Source organism: Solea solea, chromosome 8, assembly GCF_958295425.1.
Source record: "Solea solea chromosome 8, fSolSol10.1, whole genome shotgun sequence".
Lineage (NCBI taxonomy): Eukaryota > Metazoa > Chordata > Actinopteri > Pleuronectiformes > Soleidae > Solea > Solea solea.
In genome coordinates, this window is record NC_081141.1 from 25,300,963 (window position 1) to 25,328,370 (window position 27,408).

Genomic DNA, 27,408 nt, shown 5'->3' on the forward strand with positions numbered 1-27,408 from the left:
GTTACGGTAGTCGTCAGAAAATGGCGACGCTGACGTAATAAAGCGGCGACGCGCTCCCCCCGACTTTGTTGTCAAGCTCGGCTTTGAGGGTGAATTCACGCCGGTGAATGGATTTTTATGTTGAAAAACACAAACAAACAAAGATATAAACGGACTCCACAGACTGTGAACTGTCTCCTGCGCTGTCACTGCTCCGTTCAGCCATGTTCCACAACAGCTCGCAGAGGAAATACTGGATCTTCCGGAGTGACGACGAGCTCGAGAACATGCGACGCAGCGCGAACCAGAAATTCCGCAACAAGATACTGGACAGTGGGAAGGTAAGTGTCAGGTGAACGAGTGAATACAGGTGACTGAGTGTGCTTTCACCTCACCTCCTGCTACCCCTTCTCCCCCTTCTCCTCCTCCTCAGAGTGCAGTGAGTGAATCCGTATTCCTCGAGCGCCATGAGGAAGACGTTATATTTAAACACTACGAGCGGAGGCTGCTGGACTTCTGCAACGCTTTTAAGCCTGTCATGCCCAAGTCTGTGGTGGTGAGTACACATTAACAACATTATAATCTTCATCAGAACAATATGACTATTGGTTAAGAGGGTTTTTACTTGCTGGTGACAAACCAGGCCCCCCCAACCTGAACCCACGTGTGTGTGTGTGTCACCTGTGCAGGGTACAGCCATGATGTACTTCAGAAGATTCTACTTGAGTAACTCCATCATGGAGTACCATCCTCGCATTATCATGTAAGTCACTGGTCATTGACATTGATAATGATTTTGGATAGTGTTCACGGTATTTTCACATTCATCTTTAGTGTTGAATATATTATGATACTACAATTTAAGACTACACTACATGAAAACTACTAACTACTAACTTTGCTTTCTCATTGCAGGCTCACGTGTGCGTACCTGTCCTGCAAGGTGGACGAGTTCAATGTGTCCTGCACTCAGTTCGTGGGCAACCTTCTGCAGGAGACCCCGGCGGGTCAGGAGAGAGTCCTGGAGCAGATCCTGGAGTTTGAGCTGCTGCTAATCCAACAGCTCAATTTCCACCTGGTGGTCCACAACCCCTACAGACCCATGGAGGGTCTGCTCATCGACCTCAAGACCAGATACCCCATGCTGGAGAGCCCCGAGTCTCTGAGGAGGAGTGCGGACGAATTCCTGACGCAGGCGTCCATGACGGACGCCGGGCTGCTGTTTCCACCCTCTCAGATCGCACTGACGGCTATTGTGAACAGCGCTTCACGAGCCGGGCTTCACATGGAGAGGTGGGTCATTTGTGCGGTGTCTGACCTTTTAAAAGAAGGTGCTTAAAAGTGTCATAGACCAGTTTGTTTGCAGCCTTTGCAATTAGCCAATTGTAGTGTTTCGAAGTTATATTGTAGTTTTACAACAAATACTTCAGTTCAATAAAAAAGGCTGTGAGGGTCATAATTGCAGTTTGTTTTTTTTAATTTTCCAGCTACCTGACAGAATGCTTAGGGCTGAAGGAGGACATCTCAAAGATGTACGACTCCATGAGACGTGAGTACAAAATAAAGAAATATGCACCTTTAATTTGTCACCACAAGGTGGCGATATTAACCTACAACTTTGTCCATCCAGGGATGAAAACCTTGCTGAAGAAGTATGAACTTCCCAAACTGGAGGAGGTGAACTCTTACAAACCGAAGCTGGAGAGAATTCATGCTGAATTTGCCACGGCGAGCAAGTAAGGAGGAGGGGAAGGGACTTATTCTAACAGGATCATTTAAGAGATTTATAAATATATTCCCACACACCCACAAGTGATCCACTCCAGGTTTTCACTGTCATAAGTTCGGAACAGTTTTATTGAAGCCAGGTTGTCGTATCTAAGATGCAAAAGGTTCAAGGTTCAGTATCAGGTAGAAAAATAAAAAGGAACACATCATCATCATCATCATCATCATCATCAGCTGTATGAAATACAGAGAGAGGAAGAACAACAGCACACCACATTCCTAAATACACCATCCATACCTTGAAGCACAGCTGATATTGGTATTGCTGATGAGGAGATTCTCAGGCGTGTTGTTCTTTTTTCTTTTTTTTCCCCGCGCATCTGTCACAGGCGTCGTTTGTTTAACACTTGGCGGGGTCGGTCGGTGAGGTCCGTGGTATCTTTTTAATAAGTGCAGCGACAGTAAACACTATGACAGGCACAGATTCAGACTTTTTGCGGCTGCTCGGATCATCAGGAGGCACACGAGGCCAAAAACCCTTTTCTTTTTGAAACGACCTGGAGGTGCTTGGCATGACTTCTCGGGATGAATCTACGCGACGACGGTCGGTGCTGTGGTGAACTGAAACGACACTGCAAAGTGGACGAAAGCTATCGAGTGATGCTTGTTGAGAGCAGCATATACAGTATGTAGGCCCACGCGTTATTAAGAAAAGAAAAAAAAAAGGATCCATTCAAGGTTTTTAAACACATGCACTGCAAAGTTTTACACTTATCTCCTCTACAAATGCTTAAGACTATCCTCCTCACTTCTGTTCAAGCTAGATCATACAAAACACGCTTTTAATGCCTATACAAGCCTAAGTACATATCAAACAACGCAGTAAATGTAGAAATGAAGCAGGTAGGTGGTTCCCGTGTATACAAAGGTGGGATGGCGCACAGAGAGGAAGTTAAGGCTCGTGTTGGAGAGAGAGAGAGAGAGAGAGAGGTGCTACGTTTAAATTTCCCTGATGACGGCAGAAAAACGCTACTTTAATGCTTTGGATCGCTTCCCGTCGTACGCCCGTTTCCCCCCCCCCCCCCACAAGTCTTGTCCAAGGAGAGCAGTGGCTGAGCTCCATGCAGCCTTCAGAAGAAGTCCAAACATCTCTCCAGTTCACTGTATCTCAGGTCCTCATATATATATATGACGAGGCTTTTATCAGTTCTCGGGAAGGGCTTTGGAAGGACAGTATTCAGATATGCAGCAGGTGGTTTCCCACGGAGAACAGCCATTTTCTTGTTGGAACTGCCAGGAATCTTGGCCACATGCTTTTATAAATACAATCAAGACTCGAGTCTTCGGGTCGTGCGGCAAACGGGACGAGGCCTCCCTTCACTTTGGCCGAGTGCGTGGTCTCGACTGCCACGGTTTTCTCTCGGGGTGGAGATCCCGTACAACTCACATTACTTGGATGGCGGCGGCCAGAGACATGATGGTGCACTCTGTCCTGTAAGATAAAGGGCACACGCTAACAAATCAGTGAATTATGTTAGAATACTTTTCCGAGACATGGGCAAAACTAAAGACTACGGGATGGTGATCATGAAGGTGTAGCAGACACGAGATGTGTTGATAATGAACTTCTAAACACTTAAAAACAGAGTTCACCAACAATCACAGCTTTCAAATACAATGTGGATCTGACAAACCTTGAAAACTTCAAATATCTGTCTTTCAGCAAACGTAAGAGAGGATACGAAGACGACGGCCACGTCTCAAAAGAACCACGCTTGGTAGAAGAGGTGAGAGGAGTAGCTACAGTGTATATGACTTATTGATTTAACATCAGCTTAAACCTGTGTTTTATTCCAGGAATGGACGGATGAAGACCTGGTATGAGCTCCAGGGTTGTGGAATCAAACAAGTATTTACTTTTCTACATGACACTGCAGCCAATCATGAGTTTCCCCTTTGTTGTGCAGTAAGAATAAAGATATTTTTCTACAAAACGGTGAAAATAGTCGTCTTAATTAACAAGGCCATGGTCAGGGGACAATGAAGGACTCGGTCTACTTTACAAAAACTGTTTAATAAGTGCATGCATGTCTCATACAGTCTGTACTATTCCAAAAAAAAAAAAAAAAATTACTTTTGTAAACACTTTCATTTTACTTGGTTTCTCTGATTATGCATGTCGTCTGGCATTCAGAAGTTTTCCAAAAAGGACAACAAAATAATCACAAAATAGCTGACACAAACGCAGGGAGAAACAAAAACAAACAAAAAGAAAAGATTCAGCTCATCTCTCTCTTATATACTCATGATTCCAGCAAGAGAATTTATTCTTAATATAAAATAACCATACTTTTTCTGAAAGACTTTGTTCCGATCTAGAAACCAAAGAAAGACAAAGAGGGGGAGGAAAAAAACACAAACAAATAAAGACAGAAATGCTAGTTTCAGCACTTTTGCGAGCATAATTGTCACAACTTTAAAATAAATCAGTCACTAATTACAGTATAAAAAGCATCATTGCTCACAATCCAGTTACCAGAAAAAAAGGGGGGGGGGGGGACCAAAAAGAACAAACTTCTTCATGTCAGTTTCCTCATACTAAGCCAGAACGGGGGGGGGGATCGGGGGCACTTTGGCAACCTGTGCTATCCAAACACAAAGTGGGTACAAAGAAAGCTCTTCTGAAATCGTTATATTTGGCCCTCGTGATGAAGGGAATGAAATGTACCCAAGTCCGTTTCATGAACACAGTTTATGAAGGAAATAAAAAGAAAAGAATGCATTTTCTTGTGCATACAGCTCTCAGTCACTGGCGCAAGTTTTTTTTCTTTTATGTTTTAAATACTGCATCAGTTGTACTCAGCCGCTGTTGTTGCATAGCTCTCTTGTGGTGAACGGGACAAGATGGCGGGTGGGTGTGGGGATGGAGCAGGACGACCGGAGGAGGACATGATGGGATGGTGGTGCCATGGTGATGAGGGGGGTAGAACATGCTCGGCCTCCTCTGTGCTGCACTCCGGCGGAGGAGACTTGACGGAGGGATGGGAGGATGAGAGTAGTGGGAGGGGAGGAGGAGTGCAGTACTACCTGTTGCTGTTGGACATGGCGTACTGAGCCTGCTTCTGCTGGAGGAGCTCTGTGATGGCCAGCAGCTTTTTCAACACATGCTGTGGAGAAGAGAGGAGAGGAGAGGGAAGTTAGACATTCCACATTCCCGCTAGTGCAGAGATCTGCCGACAGAGTGAGAACTCTTGTGTAGTTGGTTGCAGGCTCTTTTTTTGGCAACAGAGACAATGAAGAAGATGTAAACATAACAATTTGGTAAAGTTTTACACGGAGGTCTGCAGGTACTCAAACTCAAAGATTTCGGTGCTTAAACAGCGTAGGGGGGGATTTTCTGTTGTTGTCCCCCCCCCCCTTTTTAAGCAGTACCGTCGGAATAATAGCTTTACTTCACAAAATTTGGCCCTCAAAATGCAGGAAATAGTGCTTCAGAGGGTTATACACTTCCGCACGAAGTAACCGCAGACATGAGCGCAGGTATGTGGCAATGCAAAGTTGCTCTCCACGGACATGAAACATGTAAAGTATGACCTAGAGCTAACTTATCCTGTGTGTGTGTGTGCGGCTGTGATGTCTTCAGCCTCTGACCTGCTGCACTCCTCTGTCGTTGCTCAGCGTCCGGAGCTCATCCGAGTGTGTGGCACAGATCTCATGCAGCGCAGCCAGGTCCCTGGACAAATCTGTCCTAAAGTGCTCTGTGGCTTCGGGGAGGTCGGGAACATTCTAATAAAAAGACCAAAACAATTGAATAAGAGTTTAAAATAGTAAAGAAAGGATGATAATGATGTATAATTTCCCATAAAACAAACAAATCACATGCTTTACTTCACCAACAAGTCAAAAAAACAAGACTTTACTGAAACATTCTGTTATTCAAATGATTTGCTCGTCAACAAAAAAGCAGCAAATGTGACTCACCCCTAACTCATCCAGAAACATTATCATCCTGTGTTTGTTGTTTTTGATGAAAGGGTTCACGCCCTCCATGTAGGGTTCCTGTTTAAAGAATCAAAAGTCAGTGAAATACCACCTTAAAACCTACATACTAGGACTTCCTGTCGAGGGTTTCAAACCTTAGCACCAAATTCGACCAAGTTGGCGAGGTTCTGGACAGACTTGGCCACCAGTGTGAGGGTCCTGCCCGCTGTTGTAGACGGAGGGTCTGCAAGAAGAGATCAGCAGCGTAAAGCACTCACTTTTCCACACATCACACGGGAAACTTGTTGTCAACGGATGCTCACCGGCGATGATGTTGAACATTCTGGGGTTGAGGATGGCAGGACAGATCAGTCTCAGAAAGACAAAGCCACTGGGGAAAGATAAAGGATTAAAAGGTTAACACAGACTGCTGAGAAAATTAAAGCAAAACATGCGCGTGTTGTTGTTTTTTTTACCTCACAACTCTCGTCCGCATCGTGGTGTTTGTGGGCCATTTCTGCTGCACGGACTTCTGCAGACAGCCGTAGATGAACCTCAGTGTCCTGAGCGGTTCATTTAAAGGAGACACGTAAGACTTAGGAGCTGCATTTCTGGTTTAAAGCACTGAATCAACAGAGTGTTCAACTTGTGTTCTTACGGCGGTAAAATCTCAGCGGCCATGAAAATCTTCTCCACCAGCTCGGACAGGATGTTGAGGAGATGTGCCAGGTTCAAGTTCACGTCCTCGTTCTTTTCCAGTTTGGAAGGGTTCAGCTTAGAGGAAGGAGTGATGAGAGTGACAGGAGTGAGGTGCAGCTGTGTCATGGTTTTGTATCTTCTTATTAATGTGGAGATGCTGTTTTGCACCAGCGTCAGCGAGTGTCTTACCTCACAGGACTGTTTGCTCTCCATGATCTTGAGGATGGTGTCTTTGAGAGCGTGGTGGACGAACGGTGTGGCCGTGGCCTTCATGTACTGCTCCATCAGGGTGCTGGCCAGCGTGGTGGCTCTGAACAAAGTCGTGGCCTCATCTGGTAACGGCAGCGACACAAGCAAGAGGACTTAAAGGGCGGCTGCGCAACGCTGCGTGATTTTCAGTCCTTTCTTATTTCATACGCGTTCACTCACCTTCCACGTTGATCTCCCGGTCGTTGAGTGTCCTGAGTAAAGGAGCTTCCGTCTTCTCGTGTCTGAAGATCCGCAGGAGGAGACTTGCCAGTAAGGTGCGGTCCTGACCGCACACGTGGGCCAGTGCGTAAATGACATAGAACTCCTTCTGCACAATCATCTGCGAAACAACCACAACATCATTGTTATTGTAAGTGAACAAGACCGAGGAGCCGAGGAGGAGGCGACGACACTGCAATCAAAACCAATTTCTGACCTCTTTGAATTCGCTGTACTCCTCTTCAGGCATGATCTTCTCCATGGAGTAGCGGGCGCGCACGCGTAAGGAGCCCGGCTCGATGCCCTTCAGGGGAACGTGGGAGCTGAGAGGGAACCACTCATCAATCATCTGGCCCTTTTGCAAACGGCTCAGCTGGCAGCGCATAAACACTGAGGGGGGAAGCGAGATCGAGTGGCGGAGGAAGGCGGCGAGAGAAGGTGGGAGAGGAGAGAGGAGAGAGATGTGAGTTATGAGTTTTTCTCTGCTACCAAATGTGGATTTGTGCGAGGTGTGGGTGGCGGTAACAATTCACAAGGGCTTGAGCCGCTGTGGCATTTACATAACAATAGGTAATAACGTGCCAGAGCTGCTTCTTTGATTTAAGGATTTATCCAGGTCCCTTTTGCTTTTTCATTCTTAGAAAGTTTCCGTAAACTTTCTAGGAAAAAGCCTCCATAGAGATTCTAAACACTGTAGGCCTGTATGTGGTGCTATAAAACGGACCATGTGCTGATTCAAACATAAGAAGAAGATGATGCGATATCACATTTAACGGGGTTAAGGGTTAGAAAGTGGGGCTATGACATCATTTTCCCTAAACTCTATATAGGTTGTATACCCAAAAAGGGTGGATTTTTGAGATTTTTTCACTCCAGGACCTTTAATCAAGTGTTCATGGCTCTCAAAAACACTGGACAGGTGATAGAATCGCACTAAATCGAACAAGTACTTACAGATGTCACTTTCTTTGCTCTTTTTTGTTTTGTTGCTCAGGCTGATTTCAAATCGGTTGATTTCACTCGACAGGTCGCTGAAACCACAAATGAAGACATTCTGGTTAGATCTCTGACTATCAAGAGTCAAAAAATATGAAAGTGGATAAAGAAAAGACTCACTCAAAGATGAACTCCTCTGTGAAGACGGGTTTCTGGCCCTCTCTGGGATGCGTCTTGGCCACTTGGACGCTGTTCAGGTAGATGTTACAGTAAGGGTTGGTGAAATACTTCACCGGCAGCTTGTGGGCCTCCTCCACGTACAAAACCAGGCTGCTCACCTGATGAAATATGCCAGGCAGGGTTAGGTAACAATCTGTAAATCTACTGCATCATAGATATTCTAACCTCTTCTTACAAGAGCTAACAGATGTTTAACGGCCAGGTACAAAGACTTCAAAACAAAAATCAGAGTCGCGCTGTGCTCTTTATGTGCACCCTGACATCTACGCAGTGTTCATGCCGAGTTACTGAGCACAGTAAAATGTTTAATGGTTTATTTTAACGGTCTACTAGCCCACTGATGCCGAAGGTATCTCTTCCTGTACTGCAGGTGACGGCTGGTCCAACTACAGCAGCAGCACTGTCTCGTGTATTTGTGCGTGAGCGGGATAACGACCTCTCGCCAATTAAGTAATGATGCGAAACACTATGCATGAGATGTTCTTGTTCTAATGAGATGTGTAAAACTTTTGAGGTTCATTAAGAAACCACCGTCAAGGGCATTCATGACAAAACTAAATAACCATTTATCAGTCATGCTCAGTTTAATCAGGGCCCGGACTACAAATGTTGATTTATACAGCTACAGAAAATAATGGCCTAACACCGGAGCGATGAATACCATTCACAAGTCCAATTAGTGTCGGTTTACTTGCTTGTTTTGATGGTTATTTACCGCTTCAACTTATCCACATGAACACACAGCGGCTGCTGGTGTACGTACGTACCTGTCTGAGCCTCTTGTTGGTTGTGGGCTGAGTGGTTTTCCTTAGGTTACTGCAGAAATTTTGAAGGCATTTCATCCAATCCTGTTAAAAAAAACAAAAAGACAGTTAGAAAAGAATCAGTAACGACTGGAAACGAGAGAATTCATTTGTAGGAAATGCCAGTTAAGTTGTGCTTTTCCTCCTCTTACCTGTGCCTGCTCTGGAACCTCTCCTGCAAAGTAGAATATGTACTGCTCCTCGCTAAAGTGCTGGACAACAATCTGGAAACAGTTTGGCCTAAAAACAGAAGTGGATATTATAAATTATTTTAGTCAGGGTTCACACACCTTGGTTGACATCACATCTCAAGGACTTTCCAGGACCAATTTCCTCAAATTCAAGGACTGAAGAAGATGGGAGGGCATCTTGCAATAGCTGCCTTCGCCCATGGTGCCCACTTTTATTGATTTGCGGCACGCTCTGCGTCTGGACGAGCGATTGTGTTTAGGATCTTGGTTCAAGTCAGTCAATTACTCCGTTAATCGATTACTAAATTAATCGTCAACTGTTTTGATAATCGATGAATCAGTTTGAAGCTTTTTTTCATGATTAAAACAAGATTTCTGATTGTTTCCGCTTCTTAAATGCGAATATGCAAAGAAATCATTAAAACTCAATCTTTTTGGTTTGTTAAAACAAGATATTTGTGAATGTCATCATTTCCAGGTTTGACAAATACTGATTTCTGACATTTTATGGACCAAACGATTACTCGATTAATCGCGGAAATAATCGACACATTAATCGATTATAAAATAATCGTTAGTTGCAGCTCTAATCTAAATGTCAACTTAACTTCTTTCTTGAACAAAATTCAAGCACTTTCGATGATTTGTCTATTTAGGGCAATTTTCAAAAACTTCTAAAAATCTTATTCACAAGCTTTCAAAGATTTCAAGGACCTGTGGGGAACCCTGATTATTTAAAATTGTTTTGCTCCACATGGTGTTCATAAAACTGCATTCAGAGCCGAGGGAAAGCACTTTCCTCGATACACAGTTAGTCCAAGATCAAAGTTCTGACGTCTCACCTGCCAAAAAGACTGTCGTGCACGCCATACACGGAGCACACACTTAGGTCGATCAGCCCCTTTGGTTTGGTGGCTCTCTTCTCGCTCTCGAAATAGATGAGCTGGGCGTCATTGCCCTCCAGGATAAAGTAAAGGTTTTTCCACCGTTTGCCTTTACCTAAAAAGGACCAAAATTAAAGTTTAAAGAAGAAGAATCTAACAAAATGGGTACTGAATTTGGTTTTAAAAGAAAATATATATCATAGCAGACTTCACACATACCTTTATTGAACAGGAGGTAGCCTTTCTTTACAATGTTTTTGTAGAACGCGTCTTTTGTTTTCCGTCTTATAGTGTTATAAATCTCTCTCCCGTCCACTGTATCAGGCAATACTTGTTCCTGGTGCTGCAATGAATAATAAAAAAGACAATCATTATAGCCATTATAATTCCAGAAAGGCATTTGAACACAAAGATATGTATTATGGTCAGAGAGATTCGAGGAAGTCTCATTAAAATAATAAACAGGCAGGGAAATGTTTGGAGCATTTTCTCCATCTTTTCCTTTTTGTCCACACTGGTTCGTAACACCACAATACTACTGTACCTACCTGCACTGAAACTGGTTCTTTCAAGGTGTAGCCCTCGACAATTTGTTCTTTCTTGTAATGGTCGATGATGTCATCAACACTGCCAGAGACAGAGAGGGAGATAAAGGCAAACAAGATGCAGCACGTCAGCAACTGCGAGCCAAAATACACCACAAAAGCACGGAAGATGCATGCAACTATGCCACATGTACCTGTTGTAGTACCTCCCTCCCATCATGTACTGGTTGTTGGGGGTGGGGGAGATCTTGAACCTTTGGATGTTTTCATTGGTGCGAAAAAAGAGCGAGTAGTCCCCGGGCGTGTTGTCCGACGGCCGGACGAGAAAACTGCCCACCTGCCCAACTTTGAGAGACAAGAGAGAGAGAGAGGAATCAAGAGAGGGAGAATAAGAAGGGGTTTTAATATTGTGACACATGGGCGATGGTGATAATGCTGCAAGTGATTGATAACTATGGTCTAATGAAGGTAAAGAGGGACGGGTACCTGTCATCAGCAGGTTGTAGGCTTCTTGCTTGGTGATCTTTCCATGATACCAGCTGTAGGAGATCCAACAAGTGCAATACACAAAGTGCAGATGTTTAGTTGTGCCGACAACAACAGCAACGCCTCCCAATAATGACATACATAAGGGATTTCAGATTGTTCTTTCTATCTAGTGAATATATAGCAGAATTAGTCATTACTGTGTACAAATGTGCTTATACAGTAGGAATTCTTTCATGATATTACTAATCAAAGGAGCCAAAAGGTGAAATAAAAAATATGGACATGGACATTTGGCACTGTGACTGTTTATTTTTTTATTTTTGAGAGCTGTGAAGTCAAACCTGAACAGTGAGGAGACAAACATGACTCAAAGTGTCATTAATGAGGTGCATTTTCCCCTAGGGATAAAACACTGGACATTTAAAAACGTAAATTCAGCGCACTTACATTTTTCCCTCATGTGGATCCTCCTCTCGCCCCTAAAAAAAATATGAGAAATGGAACTTCAGTTTTTCTTTCACTCTTGCTACTTTGTTGATTCCTCTGTCCTTTTCCACTACCGATTCCTTCTGACACACAACAAAATCGGGTGTATCCCATTCCCAACTTTTAGCGATACTCACCACCTCCTCCACCAGATCCTCCACAATGAGACCCTGCTCCTCAGTGCGAACGTTGGTCACCCACATCCAGCCGTCGTCCAGTTCATTGTGAACAATAAACATGTCCCCTTTTAGGAAGCTGAAGACGCAATGAGTCAAAGTGGGCATTAGAAGTTTCAAAAGAAAGCAAAATAAAAAGATGTGTGTGATTAGATCTAAACTACCTGAACAATTTCCAACTGATACATGTATTGTAGTCATTGTAATACTACAATTCTGCCAGCAGGTGTCCTCTTTGACACATAACATTTGAGGTAAATATTGCACATCTATCTGAGGCCTGCTAGCAAACCCTGGGTTGAGGTTGACGTAAGACAGATGATTATCAGATTCAGGAAATCAGGGATCATCAGTACGTTTGCCCAACGCAGCTGAAGAACAGGGCAAGACTGTTTTTCACTGACAAATCAGTAGCCTGGTTCTTTCCAGGCCTGCGACAAGCCAAAAATAAATGAAACGGAGTTGCTCTACCAGAACAACAAAGCCTGAGACTTCATCGGTGCTCGTTTGTGTCATGTGAATGCAGCTGGGGTTTCTGGTGAGATATGAAAATGGTAGAAACTTACCTGATCTCATCAGTATCTGGCACTTTGGTGTATGGAAGTATGGCCCTGACTCTCCTCCTGTCTTCAACGGGCTGTGGAAACAAAATTTGTATCCTTTCAAACACACACACACAAGAATTTGAAGATACATTTTATTTGGTTAAAATAAGTCCTTTTACTGAACAATACTTGAGAATATTAGGTTTAATTATGATCACCTGATGGTTGATTTGGCATATTTAAATATATAATAGAAATCTGGTTCTTTCCTGAACATATTTAGCATCAACATGCTACGTTCAAGATATGGATATTTATATTTAAAACTACGCTATTCTTATTCTTCTTACGCTATGTGTAGCCTTGAAAATGTTTTATCTTATCCAACATCCTAGCTTTGAAACACATAATAAGGGGGAGAAAAGTTATTATGAAGTTTACAATAATATGATATTGTAGGGTTCGTGCATGGATGTTGTGAAGGAGGACATGAGGGAAGTTGGTGCAACACAAGAAGACGCAATGTGGAGGCAGTAGGGGGAAAACTTGAGAATTTAAAATATTCCATGTGCTGTACATTCCCATTAAGTTACTCTCACCTCCGGGGGCGCCACAGGGGATAGTAATTTCTCTCCTTTTAGCAGGCAAGACACGTAACTGTAGTAACCAATTAGGTCTGATAGAGAAGAGAACCGCCGGCCACCAATGTAATAGTCCCCACACATGGCGATGATCCTGTTAAGAAAAAAACACCATTGCAATGAAAGACATCACAGTTATTTCTAACATACAGGTTAAAACACTGTGCGGAGAAGGAGGCGACAGAACAAGTTCAACACTCTGCTACTCTGCACCTCCCCACAGTCACAACTCAGATTTGAGAAAAAGAATCACTCAGAGTGTTCAGAACCACGTCCCATTGTCAAGCTACTAATCCAAGTTCTCTGCAGCAGTTGAGTGGATCTCTATGACTGAGAGCTTACGACATACACATTACACCATCACTCATTTGCTGTAAATATGATGTAAGGACATATATCATTTTGTAGTGCACATGTTATGCAATTAACTTTATGTGCATAATTCACTTGCAACCCCCCTCCCAGCATCAGCGTCCTCATGGACATACATTAATCCACTGTGACTGAAGGAGATGATGTCATTGTTACTTAAAGAGGAAAAATGTATTCCTGGAGGGAAAACGTCAGCATTTTTACCCTGAACACTAATCTGTATAATCGGGACTTAGGCAGGTCAATCATTTGCAGCCTTAGCGCCAGCTTTGTTGTTTTTATGTCTGTCAAATTCTGTGATCATTGGCATTTGGAGTGGAATGATGATGTGTGAGTGAATGTTGGTCTTACACATTGGCAAGCTGTCAGTCGAGTTTAATATGTGTATGTAATGGCCAAGCACGTCTTGAATAACCCCAACCCTGGCATAATAGACTCTTCTTTTTCACAGCAGATATCTTTCACCACTAAATAGTAGGAAAACCACAGGTTCCACTCCAGGTTTAAGAGAGCCAGGGTTGTGCTGTTGTTCAATTAAGATCAAATACTTGACACTTGGAGATGACTTGCAATACTTTATGTCTTGTAATATGAGAGCAAATACATAAATTGAATTACTCTATAGTAGAGCTGAAACAATTACTTGATTATTGATTTGTGAATCAATTACTAAGTTAACCGTCAACTATTTTGATAATCGATTGATCAGATTTCATGATTAAAACAAGATTTCTGATTTTTTAGCTTCTTAAATGTGAATATTTTCTAGTTTTTTGTGATTTTTCAGCTTCTTAAATGTGAATATTTTCTAGTTTCTGTGATTTTTCAGCTTCTTAAATGTGAATATTTTCTAGTTTTTTGTGATTTTTCAGCTTCTTAAATGTGAATATTTTCTAGTTTCTTTGATTTCAGCTTCTTAAATGTGAATATGTTCTGGTTACTTTGCTCCATAAAACGAAAACAAAAGAAGACATTTGAGAACAACATCATTTGCAGGTTTGACAAATACGGATCAACATTTTTCAGCATTTTATGACATTTTATGGAACAAACAATTAATCGATTATGAAAATAATCATTGGTTGCAGCTCCACTCTATAGTATTGCTAATAGATGAGTGTACTGTCATCTTTCTTATACCTCAAGTTCACCTACACACATGGTATATGTAAATGCTGAGGATCCTGGATCCTGCACACAAGTGCAGAGTCAAGGGTCTAAGAGTTTAATGCACTATAAAAAACAGTGACACGCATTGGACAAAGTTGTCTGCATGATAGCATGACAAACCCCTGGAAAAAAAACTACTTTTGCATATGCTCATGTCATGTTTGTTTCCTGTTGGATGTCAGGTAATGAATAACTTCTGTAGTCCCCACTCCATTTTTATCTTGTAATTGAGGACGGCATGATGTCTCCTCATTGTGAAATGATGCGTTACATTCAATTTCACTGACTAACATGAGTTTATATAACGGCAAACATGAAAGAGTCACGCCACAAACTATTCTGACTATTCACACCACAAAGATAGGCAGGTTAGCAAAGTCAATGTACGAGACTTTCCAAGTAAAAAACAAACCTCAGGCAGCTTCAGAAGTGTCTATCGCTGAGATTAACCTTTTAAAAGATCTCTTTGTCACATGTTCTCCGTCTTACCTGAAGTGGTTGACCACGTTGGTCATGCTGAGGAAAGACAGGACGAAGGAACCGGGCCGGCGGTCACTCTCCCTGATGAGGTAGCTGCCAGGGGTCCGGGCCTGGCGCAGCCGCTCCTCAGCAATGGTTCGGTCTAGCTTGCCATGGTACCACCTGGGACAGAAAGTAAGGAGGTTGGGTTTTGTGTCTACACAGTCACTATAATAATAATATCACACATAATAGACCCCAATCAACTTCAATTAGACCCTTCATCCATTCCCCAGATGCCAGGTATTTGACTTTGTTAAGTAAATGTCAACTAAATCTTTGAGAGCATAATGGACGTAGTAATAGATGCAAACAGTATACGCATTTAATGTAATGCAAGCCGATTATTAATACCTCGATTGATTAAAAACAAATGAAATACTAACTTCATTGAATTCTACCACCTAATGTCATGCAGAGTACAACCCAGACAGAATGAGCAGGTCATGTGTTCTAGAATAAACGACGATAGGAAGGCACATAAAAGTCTAATCCAAAAGCTTTTATTTTTTACTTTCCGGTGACCTATTAAAGTCGCACTTCTCCCTGAATTAAACAGAAGCCTTAGGAGAAACACTGGTTAAAATTTCAGCAGGTGAGGCTGAATTTGACAGGGCCGTGGTAAAAAATTAACATGCTTTTCCAAATTTAGGCCAGTGGTGCCTCTCAGAATAGAGGGCAGTGACTGGAAAAAAACATCCAGCAGTGAGAAGATGAATGAGGCCCCTGCAGGAGCTTTTTTTTCACAGGAGACCTTAAGGGCTACCATCTGGTTTACGTGAGTACAGGTTTGTATTTGTAAAGAAAACACGATCACGACTCTAATCACAGACAACATTGGGGGAAAAGCTTGCTTGAAGCAGAGAGGGAGCTCTTAAGTGTCCATGCAGGGGATTTGGGTGATGGGAGAATTGAAAAGGAGCAATGGAGAGCAGCGGACGAGTGGAGCCAAGCAGTACTTAAGGGACAGAGGAAGGAAAAATGAAGTGGAATCATAGAGACATAAGGGACAAGAGAAGACTGTTAAGAGGAGTTTCAGAGAGCCCAATTCTCTGAAAGAAATTATTGTGTATTGGGCCTCATTATGAACCAAACCTTGATGGACTTACTCAAACATCTATGAATTGTCCAGATATGATTAAAATGGTATTAGCCATACAGAGAGCAATGGTTAGCCTGATGTAATGTAGGAAACACAAAGCAATATTTTAACATTGGAGGGATTGGATTATTGACGAAGGTGCTTCTGGTGTCACCTGATCTTCTCATGAAGGGAATAAGATGGTTTAAGTATGGGCTTTAAGGGCTCTGAAGGTGCACTCAACCAACAAAACCTGCCGTCATGATGAGTTTTTGAGGCTGATTACATCACCAGCCATAATAAACATAACAGCAAATAAGAGTGAACGAACCACACAACCTGTTGCACACACTGAACGTCCACAGTGAGGAATAGAGAAGAGTTTATCTGTTTCTTTCTATACAGGGCATCACATAAGACAAGTACCATTTGTTGTTTAGGGTGCGCCCATAGGAACTTGTGTAATATCAAGTTGTCAAGTTCATCTTATGCAACTGAAAGTCCCTTATCAGCTCGTATGTCTCAATCTGGAAGGATATGATGAAGGGTAGTGATAATGTTTTTTAATAGCCATATTTTACTGTTTGGACAGACAGTAACCTATCAAATTGCTCCTCCTTTGTGACTCAATTACACACCTAGTAAAATGCAGACCTTGTTATGCCATTAATTGGCTTGCTGAGTCAAGCAGGTGCATTAACTGCAAAAACTAGTCTTGTTTCTACACTTGCACTTAAATCCAAGATTGATAATCAGCATTCAGCCATAACCTTGCACTGGGTTACAAGGTGGAAAGTATGCTTGATTGTTTTGTCAGGTTAAGGTAGCTGTTAATTACCAAAACACATGCTTATGGCCATGTTTATGGCTTACTTAAACTATGATCAGGCCATGAGTATTTGTTGTTGCACAGCAATATTGTAGTACAACGCCTTTTAAGTAGATTTAAAGGTTTCTATATTAGATCTAAATCATAAGTTTAACACACACACACACACACACACACACATATATAAATATATATATATATATATATATAAATATGTTTTATTTTGCTGCCAATAATATGGGGTGTGATTGGGTAAACCACCCAGAAAAGCTTAAACCATGAGACACACAGTGACAGGATACAGTTCTACTATTAGCTTGAGGAATGTCTCATCATGTCAGTACATGAGCAGTGACGTCGTCCTTCTCTGCTCTACTGACACTGAACTCGGGATAAAACATTTCTCTCTCCGCCTGCAGTTCCCTCACAATCACCACTAACCAGGTCACAACTACCTCGTAGACCAGGACCACAGTGGATGAGTGAACAGTGCACAATGGCTGTGTCTATGATCTTCTGCATATGGCACAGCTGTTATTCACAAAGGAAGCCTGTTTGTGCTGTTTTGCATACTTGCTTTTCAAAATCATAAACATTTTTTATTTTTTTTTTAAACTCTAAATACTCCTCTGTGCTCAACTAAATGCCAGGACTCTTCAGTATGGAGCCACTCATCGATCCTAAAATAATTCAGCAAACAGGCATGGGGCTTGTTGTGTTTGTGACATTAAGGTGAGAGAGACTTCCATTTCCTAAAAGGAAACAGCAAATCACTTACGTACGAAGCACCTGAGGCACATGTCTCACGTGAGCTCTGTGGTTGCCCTAAGTAGTTAACCTGTGTGCAAAAAACGAAAAAGCATGACGCACAACCACTGTATAAAGACGTGCCTCACACACATCCAGCGTGGACCCGGGCTTTGTGGCAGAACCACATCAAAATGTGCTTCACACTGCTAAGGGAGGAGTGCGATGAGTCAACATCCGACATCCTGAACCTCACACACCGTCACTGAGAGCTTATCAGTTCGGTTATGAACACAAACTGTATATATTTATCAGGGATGGCATTTGTCACTATTTGATTGTAACACAATACTTGAGTGCCGACTGCATTTCGTATTACAATTCTTTCTGCTTGCAATTCAATAGGATCGATAAATGCCATTTTATTTTCCTCAAACCAAACCTGAATGATTTTTGACATTTCTTGTGACAATAAACCACACGCCATATTTCCCATCACATCAGCCTGACATTAATCTAAACTTTTTAGTTAATTTAGGTGCCCCGGCAAATAATAAATTAAACAAAATCAACTGTAAAACTGAGTGTTCTGATTTTTGCCCACTCAGGGCTCACTGAGCTACAGCTATAAGAAAATGAAATTAATAGACCCTCTCAAAACAGGGCACAGCACAAATGTGAGCTATCAAATTAATATGTTTCAAATGTATGGATGTATATACATTAGATAAATTGGCAAGTGCATTATTTTCAAAATCATCCAAACAAAATTCTTATTCCACCCCCTAATAACTACTCCTGTCCTAACAGGAGGAATTAGAATATAGAATGGATAAGAATTAATTTAGAAAAATGACTGACAGTAACATCAGACTGATTTGAGTAAAACAAAAATGTCAAAAGCAACATTTAAGCCATATTTGAGGATACATGTACATGATCCCAAGGTGGCAGAGAATTGCATATGCTGAACATATATTACAGCTGCGGCTAGCTACAGTTGGAAAACGACTTGAAAAGTCGCTGGAAAAAAAAACATGCTCAAAATGAGGACACCATAAACTCCATTGACCTGAATCATTTAAAAAGAACTATTTTTTTAAAGTAATGAAACCCTGACTGGGTTTGGCAGGATGTAACCATTTATTAAGCCTCAGTTAATGGACCACGGTGCATAATCTATATAAATTATAACATTCCCGTAATGAAAGGAACATCTAAAAAAGTATTGAGTAAGCAAAAATGTATTATTTGTTCTTCGTCTTAATTTAGCAAAACTCTCTTTCTTGATAGATGTTGCTGTCGTCGTACATTTCTACAAATGTACTGTCAGCCCTCATCAGTGTTACAGAGAAATGAAATATTGCAGGGCTGTAGTCGAGCTGCCAACTTTCTCCAGGGAGTTACTGAGTACACGCTTCAATTTAATGTCTAATAAATAGGTTTTTTGTCATCGCATGAACCATGCAACTGCAACTGGATGACGACCTTCACCAATTTCCATGTGTATGCTATATTTTTCAGTTAATAATATCAGTGTACTGTGCACCACGATATTATTAAGGGAAACAACATTTTTGACAGCTGGACTCCAAACTTAAAATGAATAGTCAGCTTTTGTTTTGCTAGCCCATTAAAGGGGAAACAACACAAAAGTTGCAGGGTGATTTCATGACCCACTTACGCCGAGTTCGCCCTCTGCTGCATCTCCCTGTGCTGTGTCCCGTGGTCTCACAAGGTACACCCACTCCACTGACACAGCTGCTGGCCAGAAAAAATCTGTGAGCTCCGATGTGGAAAGCACAGCAGCAGCAGCAACAGCAGCAGCAGCTCTAAATCCATACAAGGCACAATGATGATGACGTGACACAGCAGCCGCCCCGATAAAGTCATCTCCCTTCGCCGGGATTAACGAGGAACAGCCACTGAAGTAAGATGAACAGGCGGACGCGGTGATACGGACCGTTACCCCACATACATTAAGTTGTGCCCAACTAATTTGAGGAAAACTGCATAACCACGTCCCATTCTGTTATCCTCTTCTGAAGAAATACAAGTTGATCTTTCAGAGACATAGACAGACTGTAGCCCCGCAGTCTTTCAACCACTTCTGACTTAATTCTTCTCTTACTCTGTACACCCTCACTCTCTCTCTCTCTCTCTCTCTCTCTCGTAAAACTACGCATCATGAGCATTCTGCCTATTGGTGTTAAAGCAGTGGGCCAGCGAGGGTAGGAAGGGGAGTGGCATCTGTGCACACACATGGGCATAACCCCTGAACACTTAGACACAGACATACATTGGTGGAAACAAGCCACAAAACCATGTGACCTCATAGAGTTGATATACACCGGGCTTCATTATCAAAACATGCACACTGCCTCGAAGGTTCACCCAGAAAATTTCCAACTGGTGGCTTAAACAATAACAAACACTATGCAAATTGTGACCCCCTGAACCATCACATTTTCCCAATGGAAAGAAGATTTTCGTGGAGAGTTGTAGACGGCAGCCATGAATGGGTTTTGTTTTTCTTTTACACACTGCCACAGTTCGTTACCCCTCAGCCGGGAGAGAAGAGCGACAGCACGCAGGGGCAAACCTAACCCAAATAGACAGGAGAGAGACAGGGAAGGTGCACCCATGCATCTTCGGCTTTGCGCAGTCTGAATACTAACCAACCATCATCATCATTTCAATGCCCAACCAGGCACACGGGGACCAAAGTCGACATCGACCTTCCTGCTGTGAATCAGCTTCCCTGAAATAACATCATTACATCAGCGATAATAGGCTTCACTGTCACGTACCCATAAAATATCCCTCCCGAGTTCTTTGATTTCTGCACGCGGAAACGGCCAGTTAAGAACGTTCTCTTCCTGCTGAATTAAAATGATCATATCATGTCTAAGTGAATTCATCGCCATATCCTGTGACTGTTTTTTTTTTTTTATAAATATCAGTGCAGTAACAAAGAAAAACACCTTTGTCATACTTTCTGTATAGGAAGTCATTCTCTTAGTGCAGTAACACTTAAGCCTAACCTGACACTGTTCTATGCAAAGTCCCTGACCTGTGACAAGTCATTCACATCAACAACAAAAACAAATCCTGGGTATTGTCAAACACAACAACTGAAATGCTTCTGAGGATCCTGTTAAAGCTAAAGAGAGTGGCTCAGAAGTCTTGAAAACAGGATGTAGGAGAGAAAAGGGCAGTACTGTGGGTATTGGAAGGGCATGACAGGACATTGCATAACACGTTGAAAATGCATGGAAACCATAGACTTTCCCTTATCAATGCACAGCACAGTTGTTACACCAATGAAAGTGGGACTGGCGATTCATTCACTGTGTCAAGTAAACCAACGTTGAAAGGGTTGGGCAGTAATAAAACATGACAATGTAAATACTATGTGCATATACCTTTGTAATGTAATCTGTCTAATAAATAACTTGTGAAAAAGAATTGTGACATTCTACCTTCACAGGTAGAAAAAATAAGATGCAGGTATTTGTACTCAAATATACTTCTGTTTGCAATTCAGTACACTTCCATTGTGTGGAAATAATAAAAATATATACAATTTGCATAATAAAATAAATTACATCAACTGATTCCTTAAAGAGATCAAATGAATTTGAAAACATTATATTGATATAAAATAAATAGACAAAACTGCAGTTACTTTATGAAAGGGAACAATAGATCTGTTTCTCGTGGCTGCCTCAACTTAACAATGGCATTTTTATTCACCAGGTAAAAGGTGAATAAACACAGGAAAGGTATACTGCCCAACGCTGAGCATGTGCATCCCCTGTGACAGTGTTAACTCAGTTATTAAGAGTCTCCTTAGCATCCCACCATGGAATCTTTTGGTATTTTCAAAAGAGGATTAATTCATTCACTCACAACTAATTAAATCTTCCTGTCTTATAAAAGGTGTTGTAACATTTTGGCAGGTGGGCATGACCCACACCAGAGAATACCCTCCATAAACTGTGATAGATAACTCATCCCCGTACCATTTAATGTAATTTCATTGTCTCAATTACTGTACACAAAAGGCAATATGTTAGTGTGGGTGTTCAATTGACACTTACAGAGATGTTTCCATGGGCAACTGCTAAATCTGGTAAACTCATTTACATAACTGCTGATTTTTAAATCCAAGTTTTCTTCACCTTGTTCCTCCAGACGCCACCTCTTCAGGGAAACGCTTTATGACTTGAAATCCTCTCTAATCTTCGTGGAAACTCAAAATCAACTTCTCGTTTCCCAACAACGCTGTTTGTTTAATCTCTAACACTGGGGTCAGCGTCTTCTACAGGAACACTAAGCAAGCCACTTGGTCTCTAATAACCTACCGCACGAACCTTCCACAAGTGAACATTTCTTATCACATTTCTGCATTGTTTGTGAGCGGCGCCCTCATGCTCAGAGGTGCGAATGAATGCAAATGCTGTTTATCCCTCACTCTCCGAGACATTTTCGCTCCGCTGCACTCTGCTGACACGCCGAGTTTAGCTCTTACCATCAGTGTGCAACACTCGCCGGGACCATTTTCAATAGTACAGAAGTTTTCCACCACCACTCCTCCAATTTACACTTTGCAGGCTGCTGACATAACTCAAAAGAATACAAGATTGTGGAGCCTGATTGCAGAAAGCACATGCAGCTGGCTTCACAACTGCAAGGGCAGAGTGAGATTCAGAATCACTCTGATGAGTGAGAGAAGTCTGCTGTGAATTTAACACTTATTGTTGTCAATGACAAAACTGCCAGTGGCAAATGCAAAAAAAAAAAAAAATGAATAGATGTCTTGTATTACACATAGTGTATGCTGGATGTCGGGATAAATATTGTGACACAAGAGGAGTCGGTTTTGCGCCAAACTCTTGGCCATTAGGTTTACTTTATTGCCTGCGGGACAAATTGTTTAGCTATGTCCATGACTGATTTATTTTGCATCCAACACAATATATTAGATCACGCAATACCTGCAGGACAGCGCCATTATTTTTTGACATGACATCAGTGTCTGTCACAGTGAATCTAGAGTGACATTCAGTTGTTTAAACTGGGTCATCATTTTGGTGTTTTATGGAAAAGGCAATGCCTTATAACGTGCCTGTTCAAGAGTCACTGCTGTCCTCGGCCAGACGGGAAGATGAATAAAGGCTCTGCTTAGCTCTTAGGAGAGGCTTGTATCTGGCCTTGCTGATACTGCTAGTGTAGCAGGTGTTCCCATAATAAGCACACAAATATACAATATGGAGCATATGGTACATTTCTTATATATATATATAAAAATAAAGTGTTCAATAAGAAAAATGGTATGTTTCCCTTAACATAAACATTATTGTTTAAGTAGGACAGGATAATGTAGGGTGTCTAATAGTGATTTTTTTTATTAAATTTTATTTGTCGTGCCTGAGTTCAATGTTTAATGTTTTATAGATTTTAAACAAAATGGAGCACTGCAGCATGAGATGCCATCAAAAGGATGACAACTTATATGTAAATTATTTATAACATTTATGCTCTGCATGTCTTAAAATTGTGTTTTTATTGCTGTGGCTTATCTTACTGTACTGGTTCCGTTTGGTCTTTGTGAACAGAAAATAAGTAACATTATTTATACACTGCTTCCTTTATCTGGAAACAAGCTCTGTCAAGCACCAGACCTGAGTAAGAAAGCATTTGTGCATAAACAGCAGCACAGGGACAGTGGGAGGAAGAAGTGTTTATCTCATCAAGCTGATGATCGACCAGATTTTTTTCACTTCTAAAACATTCTCTTGTTAAATGTCTGTAAACACGGGAATATGGTAGATGTCTGAAGAGCAGAGATATGCTCTCACAACATTATTTTGACCTTAAACAGCATCCAATCTTTACTTCATTTGTCACCACTGCCACAATATTAACAATGATAAACATGCTTGCATGATTTCTTTTTGTAATTGTTCCAATTTTTTGGATTCTTTTGGTTTCATCTAAAAGCAACTTGACTAGTGGAGTCTTGATTCACTTAGCTCTTTCCTGACTCTTTTGACGAGCACTTAATTAATTGAGAAAATAAATCAACAGCTTAGTCTATTATGAAAATAATCAATAGTCACAGCCCTAAAAGGTATATCTCTCTTTAGCCAAAATATATCAGTATATCATTTGATTATAGTATTTCATCCTGTCGCCTGGTCTTAGGCTGCTCCTTGCAAGTACAGGCAAAACTGGTGAAAAGCTGGCCTTACACTTCCTCTGTTATCTGACAGGGAGATGTAGGGTGGCTCCTAAAATAAGAGCTGAATCCACACTCCAAGCCTAGTCACTTCCATATTTCACAGTATGAGGGCCAGAAATGACAAAGCTCAGCAGTTCTCTAATGAGACTGTAACAAATGGGAAGTCTGTATTTGGGTTATTACAACACAAGCACGCTCACACAGGATTTGACATGTGCATGTGTGAGTACCTCATAAATTCACATGAATATCTATAATCAGGGAAGCCGTTATGAAAATGCATTGTTAGGATGCATTAGCCATGCTTCTATCAATTACCTAATATTCTCATTCAGGTATATTTCACTTATATTCATAACACGCTCATAAAGCTACACAACTGTAATGTGTAAGTATGCAGTTGTGCATCAGAGCTTTTTATTTGAGCCTCTATCTGTTCCTCATGTTGCATGATAGAGCACAATCTGTCACTTAAATTAGTGACACGTCTATTGCAGTTATATAAGAAAAGGTTGTTCAGAGGGCTGTAAAAGAGATACTGAACCAAATCACAAGTCGACTATAAAAGAACTGATAAATCACGCTGTAGATTATAAATGCAAAGATGTCAAGTATTTAAGTAATTAGGAATATAAAGAATGTAGGTCAGTATTTGTGTGGGCACTAAATATAACCTTGATTCATAGAGGTATTTAAGGATTTTGATGCAAACTGAACCCCATAGAGCTGTTGTGATAAAAGTCGATGATGTGGGTATGACACAATTGGGTTCTAAAACAACTGGAAGGACAGTAATGTAGCTGCTGTTGCACTATCGATTACAAGTGGCTGCAACAGGTTGGAGTTTGGCTGAAAACACCAAGAAGTACCTACAAAAAGTTTCACGACTGTATTCTTCAACTAAAAAACCTGGAAGTAGCAGCAGTTTGATGGGATAAATGCTACGAGTAACCCAGGAGCTGAGGGGTCGGGGTCGTGCAAGATCACCTAGACATCAGGTAGAGGTGTCTGCAGTTTTGGCACTTACTCCAACCCTTGGGAAACAGCCTTGAGCTGATGGCTACTCACCTAAACTGAGCCATAACTTGGCAGTATGAACAAAAATGTATGCCATGGTATTTTTCATCATCTCAACAGTTTCATGGTATATAACGGTATTTTTATGCGTGAATATAAGAGCACTCCACTGATAGAAAGGAACAAGTGGTCGAACAAGAGAGGGAGAGGCGCAGCCAAGAGTGTGTACGTATGTTCTCGCATTGAGTGAGTGGTGGAGTTGTACATGTGTGTCTGTTAACTGCATACATTCTTGGTACTCTCAGATGCATTTACTGCCACGGTGGTGGTGTAAATTGCTCATTCCTGCTATTACTACCAAAGTTACTTCTTCAGCTCAGCCCTTAGAATGTGTGGTGCAGCAGTGAAAAGGGTCCCTGGGGGACCGCCCTTCCGGAATACAAAAAAAATTCATATCATAAAAAGATTAATAAATAGTTTTCTGTATGAACAGGTACAGAATAAATATGATTTAATTCTCCTCTGCCTGTCTGATGTGAGATGTTTAGGTTGTACGCTCTCATAAATTATGCACTTGCGTTTTTGTTTGCTATCAGTGTATGCAGGCAGTTTTTGAAGACACAGCTTTTGACCATAATATCTGAACGAGTCTTGTGCAAAGGTCTGGCATTAAATTATCTTGTGTCAATGTTATCTAGATGTTGTGATGAAGCATCACAGTGGCAACTATATTACTAAAATACTTTTAAATGTATTATTTGTCAATTTAAGTATGAAAATATGACAATAAAAAGTAAAAAACACTGTCACCTAAATTTTAATAGGAACATAATCATACAACTATTGGATTTAACTTTGACTGTAAAAAGTTGTAAAATGACAAGTAATGTTAAGTAGGGGTAGGGCTCACCAACTTCAATTGAGTAATTATACTTATTCATTCCGTTTTAATTTGATCTATTTGTTTATTTCAATTGGTTTATTCAAAACTCACTGTATGACCAAAAGGCACATACTTTAAGTGCAACATTTTACACAGATGTCAAATAGATATGTGGTAGTAGATACTGACGTTATTTAAGTTGGATGGTTTCATGGTCACTGTACTGTTTAGTCATGAGGTTATACAAGTCCCCAGGACATGAAGCAGTGAGTGTAGGCTATAAAAGCAGATCATGAATGAAGATAACTGCGCGTGCCAGCTCACGTTACAAATGAGCCTGCACGAAGTCAGGTATCACATGCATGGCAGCAGGAAGAAAGGAAACCCAGCAGAAAGTACAGGATGCTTGAAAAGTGGGATTTCTAAATGCCAATGGAGAGGACGCAGTTATTACTGGTATAATACTTACTGGTTGGTGGGAGGTGCAGAGAGGGGAAACACCACCTCTTCTTCCTCGTATTCCGGTCCATCCTGCATGTCGCTTTCATCCATAGCGCCGCCGCCGCCGCCGCCGCCTGGAGGAGGGGGAGGAGGTGGTGGCAGAGGTGGAAAGACAGTGGCCCCATCCTGGCCGGCCGATGTGGGTGAAATCCGGCTAGCTGGACTCTCCGAAATGGGAGAGCAGCACATGTCGCCCACGGTCCCTGAGCTTGTTCCTTGGAAGCCCGAATGTCCACCTCCTAGTCCGCCACTCCCTTGTGTGGTCAACACTGGCCCGGCCACATCCCCACTAGACACGGGATAGATCATACTCATGTCCGGCAGTGAGTCCGGTGATGTGTTCTGAGGTTGGCGGAGGTTCGGTGCAGGTCCTTGCCCCAAATCAGCCACTCGCACTCCGCTCGGCTTGGGATAGTAGGGGAAAGGGGCCGTCTCCGGGCCTCCTCCGCCTTCCACCCCTGTCCCTATCGTGACCGAGCCCGTATCCTCACTACTGACCTCCGCTGCCATCATATTGGGGAAATACGTAGAGGGGAAAAAGTCCAGAAGGGAACCTGCCCTTCCCCTCTGTTCTTACAACACTCCTTCAGTGTTTGGGCTCCAGGAAAACAACACTAAAAGTTTTTTCCCCGAAAGAAAAACGCGTTTAGCTAGCCAGCTAACGTTAGCCGATAAGCTAACTTAGCTTACTTAGCTGCACTAGCGGGCGTTAGCTTTGCCTCGCATTCGCTCGCTGCGAGATAGCCACGCTAATGCTAGCGGGATGGCTAGCCGCGTCGAAACACTTGATGAGTTCTTACTTGCTATGTCTTCATTGTTTCCTGAGTTTAAAGTTCACGCAGAAACGCACTCTGGAAACGAACAATTGAAACGCCCCGAACAAAATGTGAATCAACAATTATACAAATAGTTTTCCTTGTGTCCGGATTTCACCCTCCGCACCACAGAGACCACTTGTCGGGGAGTGTTGTTTTATTGTCACTGTTGTGTGTAATCCCCGTCCTTTTTCCAGTGTTGTTGTTTTCTTTCCTCCTGAGTTTCCAGTCGTCTCGCGTGGGCTCCAAAAGCAACCCAGCTTTGTAGCCCGGACCCTCGCAGCGTTATATTCTTCTATGAAAAAACATGTCTTAAAGCTAAGTTTAAAAAAAATCTTGCGTATACCAGCTAAGTTCGCCTATTTTCCTGGGTTTGTGAGCCTGGTGGTTTGCCCGCTGCTGCGCTGCTGTCTCCCCTCCCTCTCCCACTGCTCGC

At 41.9% G+C, this 27,408-nt stretch overlaps 2 protein-coding genes and 1 long non-coding RNA gene across 4 annotated transcripts in view; 1 reads left to right on the forward strand and 2 right to left on the reverse strand.

Annotated features, from left to right (window-relative positions):
* The window catches only part of LOC131463761 (uncharacterized), a 42,095-nt gene extending 41,952 nt beyond the window's left edge, over nucleotides 1-143 (reverse strand). Inside the window, exon 1 of the long non-coding RNA XR_009241117.1 lies at nucleotides 1-143. This is a non-coding gene — a long non-coding RNA (uncharacterized LOC131463761).
* ccnh (cyclin H) lies at nucleotides 58-3,704 on the forward strand. Its single transcript, XM_058635771.1, has 8 exons — nucleotides 58-320; nucleotides 413-535; nucleotides 669-742; nucleotides 895-1,272; nucleotides 1,467-1,528; nucleotides 1,610-1,715; nucleotides 3,431-3,494; nucleotides 3,565-3,704. Exons 1-8 carry the CDS (start codon nucleotides 204-206, stop codon nucleotides 3,589-3,591), a joined length of 951 nt encoding a protein of 316 aa, XP_058491754.1. The 5' UTR covers nucleotides 58-203; the 3' UTR covers nucleotides 3,592-3,704.
* LOC131463758 (ras GTPase-activating protein 1-like) lies at nucleotides 3,082-27,408 on the reverse strand. Of its 2 annotated transcripts, XM_058635769.1 has the most exons (26): nucleotides 26,126-27,408; nucleotides 14,823-14,975; nucleotides 12,750-12,885; nucleotides 12,172-12,242; nucleotides 11,567-11,684; nucleotides 11,391-11,422; nucleotides 10,941-10,993; nucleotides 10,649-10,799; nucleotides 10,458-10,536; nucleotides 10,129-10,252; nucleotides 9,868-10,024; nucleotides 8,987-9,074; nucleotides 8,799-8,879; nucleotides 7,972-8,129; nucleotides 7,810-7,886; nucleotides 7,073-7,245; nucleotides 6,817-6,976; nucleotides 6,577-6,719; nucleotides 6,347-6,462; nucleotides 6,165-6,251; nucleotides 6,012-6,079; nucleotides 5,844-5,932; nucleotides 5,689-5,766; nucleotides 5,359-5,493; nucleotides 4,795-4,874; nucleotides 3,082-3,199 (listed from the first exon to the last, which is right to left on the reverse strand). In XM_058635769.1, exons 1-26 carry the CDS (start codon nucleotides 26,668-26,670, stop codon nucleotides 3,151-3,153), a joined length of 3,201 nt encoding a protein of 1,066 aa, XP_058491752.1. In that variant the 5' UTR covers nucleotides 26,671-27,408; the 3' UTR covers nucleotides 3,082-3,150. The 2 variants fall into 2 exon arrangements, with proteins under 2 accessions (XP_058491752.1, XP_058491753.1); XM_058635770.1 differs by lacking the exon at nucleotides 3,082-3,199 and having other exon boundaries at nucleotides 3,763-4,874; nucleotides 26,126-27,407.